The following is a 3860-nucleotide window of genomic DNA, read 5'->3' as shown; positions in this document are numbered from 1 at the left end:
ATCTAAATCTCCTTCCCCACATTCATAACTCCCACAATTATTATTATTATTATTATCTGCTCAAATTTTGGGACCATTCCATTGCCTTATCACTTAACACAACTCTGAACTCTTTAATGCCTCCTCAGTCTTCCTTGCAACTCTTTCATTGTTAAAAAATGGGGCCATTTACCCTTCTGTGCTTCTTACATACATATGTTTGGTTAATGGTTTAATTAATTAAAGTTGGGACTGCATTTATTATAGCATCTTTTCTTTACTGTGTTAAGTGTAACCTAATTAAGTCCCTCAAACTTTAAAAATCTTAATCAATTTGGTCTTCCGTTTGTTTAGTCGTCAGACATCCGTTTACTCGGACCAAATTGATAATTTTGCTACAGTCAATGAACCACTTAAGGTCATCACATGCACAATTTCCTCTCTTATTAAACCGAAGAGTTAATTACCGTAATGGTCCGTTAACTATAATGAAATTATCAATTTGGTCACGAGTAAACAGACGTCTGAGGACCAAATTAGTTAAGATTTTTAAAGTTGAGGAACTTAATTAGGCAAAAAAAATGACAATCTCTCACCAGTTTTGCAGAAGATCATTAGAGACTGATGTGTAGTAGGAAATGGCTACTTGGTGCTAAGAAAGAACCGACTTCATAAGATGAGGGTACTGATAAGAGTCTAAAGCGTGAGCTACTGCAAACATCCAACTTCTCCATGGGAAGGCCTATAGTGATATGATCCTACAGAAGATCATTAGAAACCGATGCGTAGCAGGAAAGGGTTGATGTATGTATAGGTTGATGTATATATAATATGATTGAATTGAACAGAACCTGCTTTTGTTTTTTATCATTAATCAGTTCTATCCCAGAATGATTGACTTGACTCATTGTTATATACATAGATATTTTTATCTACAAAAAAACAAAGATTTGATCATAATTAAGTTTGAATCCTTAACCTAGCTAATGCAGTCTGCATACCTCACAACACTTTTTCACTTTAATTTAATCTTAACTTTCTCAACACTTATATGATAGATAGATGCTAATTTCAGCTCTGTGAGATGCTGTGTATAGTATTGAGTGTTCCCAAAAGAATCTAGGCATGGTAGGACCTTTCAATTCTGTGCACATAAATAGTGGAAACCCACTAACACTTGTTTCATGCCAACAATGATTAGGGACATTATATGAAGTTTCCTAGACCATATCAAGTGATACTAGATTATCCAAGTTTTACTGTCATTCCAGCATTAACAAAATATCTAAAAGACTAAAACTTCCCTTCAACATGAGCTCAGAGCTGCTTCAATATATACACATCAACTTCTTGATTTGCACCATGTAATGTTAACTACTCATCGAGAAAAGAAAAAAAAAAAAAAAAAAAAAAAAAAAAAAAAAAAAAAAACCAAAATGATAAGAGGTTACAAGATGCATATCATCTTCTTCCGCTGCTATTTCTCGAGTGTTAGGAGGGATCCCGCCTAAAAGCATGAAAGGCTAATTAAAGTTAATTTAGGGACGAGAATTCCTCATCTTGCCAATGAAGTGGTTAAAGGGTAGCTTCAGGGGGGAACAAAATTGTCTATCCTCGTAGAGATGAGTGACGACCACCTTCTGCTTCTTCAACATTACCTCTAAGTTTGGATCTTGGGGTTGGGGTTGGGGTTGGGGTTGAGAGCTCGCCTTTCTTGAAGCGGGAGCCAACTGATCATTGACACTGTGATTGTTCAGAACGAAGGAGAAGCTTGCGTCGACATGTGGGGGTGGATAGCCCAATTTGCTTCCATCTCGAGACATGCCTGGATCACCATTATGCTTTTCTTGCAACAAAGTGTTCACAGCACTTGTGCATGGAACCCCTACGGGGCCCAACCGCAAGGATAAGTCACACTCGGTTCCAGTTTGGTTATCTGCGAGAGAGTTAACTCTTGGAGGAGCGTGACAAGCATCCAAGTTCTGCATCGAAGAAGTGTTTTTCCAAATACACCTTCTTGCATCATCCTTCAGCTGATGAGGGGCGAAAAGGTTCTTGTTGTTGTCACACCTGGAGTCGTCTGCAAGGTGAAACTCGGAGCCAAAATACAACGGATAAACAGAATGGGAACTCGGGGAAGTAGGCAATCTTTGGTTAACACATCCCGGTAAGAAAGGAAATCTCTTGTCACTACTAGTATGATTTTGAACTCTACTGGCGTCAGTTTCAAAGGAGTGGAAAGCAGCAGGGTTCATGGCATTCGGGGCAGTCATAAACCTAACATCCGTCGCCACAAATGGACTATAACCATTAGGCATTCCATGAATTTTGTCGCGTAAGCTAATAGGAGAACTCGAGGGAGCCTCGGGGTCCCTAGAACCGAGGTAACACACCGTGGAATTGTTTCGTTGGCTCCTCGATGTTCTTCTTGGAGTGCAGCCCAAGTGCAAAGCAGCTAAAAGTTGGTGCAAACAAAAAATCAAATTCACAATTCTAAACCCCTCACACTACCAATTTGAAAGGAATTGAAATTCACAACTCCTCAAACAGCTAATTAAAAAGCAGTAATATACAGGGAAAGTGTCGAATTTAAAGGACTTTTGAAACATTCTGGGAATCAACTGAGAATATGAGCAGAGAGGCGACAGATAGTCAAATGTCACAGGAGAACCATGAAAACATTTGAAAATGGAACACAAAACACATTATAAGTCAAGAATCAAATTTTGAAAAAGCAAGAAACCAAAATGGGGTGGGGGTGTGGGGGGTACCTTCAATACAAGGCTGTAAAAGCTCTCCAGTCTCAGTACTCTCATCTCTTTTGATTATAGTGTCAATGGCATCATTAACTCGATCCCAAAGAGTTTTGAGATCTATGTACTCAGCCTAACCAAACAAACAACACATATTGCAGCAGTACTATACTGGGAAAAAGGAACCAAAAACTAAAAAAACCAAAACTTGGTCAAAATCCATTGGGCATATATATATACCTCAGAATTAGCTTTGAAGTACATAATTTCCTCAGCCTTCAACACAACAATAGGGAGCTTCTCTTGCCACTCCTTGTTCTTCTTGGTAGCAGAGCTATGACTCTCATTCACAATCCTATTTTTATTTTGCAAGACAGCAAGAAAGCATTAAAAAGAAAGAGTTTTTAAGGGGAGAGGGGGGGAGAGTTTACCTGAAAATTTCTTGAATTAGAGAACCCCTCATGGGCTGGTGTCTATCACTGTGCCAAGCTCTCCTCACACACTCATAGGGTCTTGGACCGGGTCTAGGCATCTTTTCTTTTGCTTCTGAAGAAGAGGAGAGAAGAAGAAGAAAAAGTATGGAGGAAGAAGGGTTCTTGAGAGAAGTAGTTGTACTAGTTTGTTTTCTTCTTAAAGGCTTTGCTTTGCTTGACTTGTGACTTTCACTCCTGGCCCCTTATTTACATTTCAAACAATGCAGTACCATAGATTAACTAGTCTAACAGTGAGCAATTGAAAAGAACACAACACAGGAGACTCAAAGATGTTTCAACATCGGAATAAGGACTTCTTAGGTTGGGTGTAGGGTGTTAGGTGTGGGGGTGAAGTGAGGTGAGGTGGGGGATGGGCTTTTACTCCTCTTTTTTCCTTTTAGCCTTTTTTTTTTTTTTTTTTTTTTAATATTTTGGAGTAAACAATAAACAATGATAGAAAAAGAAACAGATGTCTGCACGGGCTTAGTCAGTAATAGCAGTGTGAAGATTATGTCTATAGCGAACAAACTTCTAGTGTGCATCAATATTTGGGGCAAAGTATTCCGTGGACTCAGGACTACCATGCAAGGTAGACTCGAATCTAAATGTTCAAAACTTACATACTAAATGTTTACAATTTACTTTTTAAAAATTT

At 38.6% G+C, this 3860-nt stretch overlaps 1 protein-coding gene across 1 annotated transcript; it reads right to left on the bottom strand.

Annotated features, from left to right (window-relative positions):
- Nucleotides 1–1224: 1224 nt before the first annotated feature.
- Nucleotides 1225–3512, bottom strand: LOC109169328. Its single transcript, XM_019318205.1, has 4 exons — nt 3164–3512; nt 2973–3087; nt 2751–2865; nt 1225–2434 (listed from the first exon to the last, which is right to left on the bottom strand). Exons 1-4 carry the CDS (start codon nt 3262–3264, stop codon nt 1518–1520), a joined length of 1248 nt encoding a protein of 415 aa, XP_019173750.1. The 5' UTR covers nt 3265–3512; the 3' UTR covers nt 1225–1517.
- Nucleotides 3513–3860: the final 348 nt, after the last annotated feature.

Source organism: Ipomoea nil, unplaced genomic scaffold (genome assembly GCF_001879475.1).
Source record: "Ipomoea nil cultivar Tokyo-kokei standard unplaced genomic scaffold, Asagao_1.1 scaffold3314, whole genome shotgun sequence".
NCBI classification, from domain to species: domain Eukaryota; kingdom Viridiplantae; phylum Streptophyta; class Magnoliopsida; order Solanales; family Convolvulaceae; genus Ipomoea; species Ipomoea nil.
Note: the sequence above shows the minus strand (reverse complement) of the source record. Positions and strands in the feature narration are given on the sequence as shown.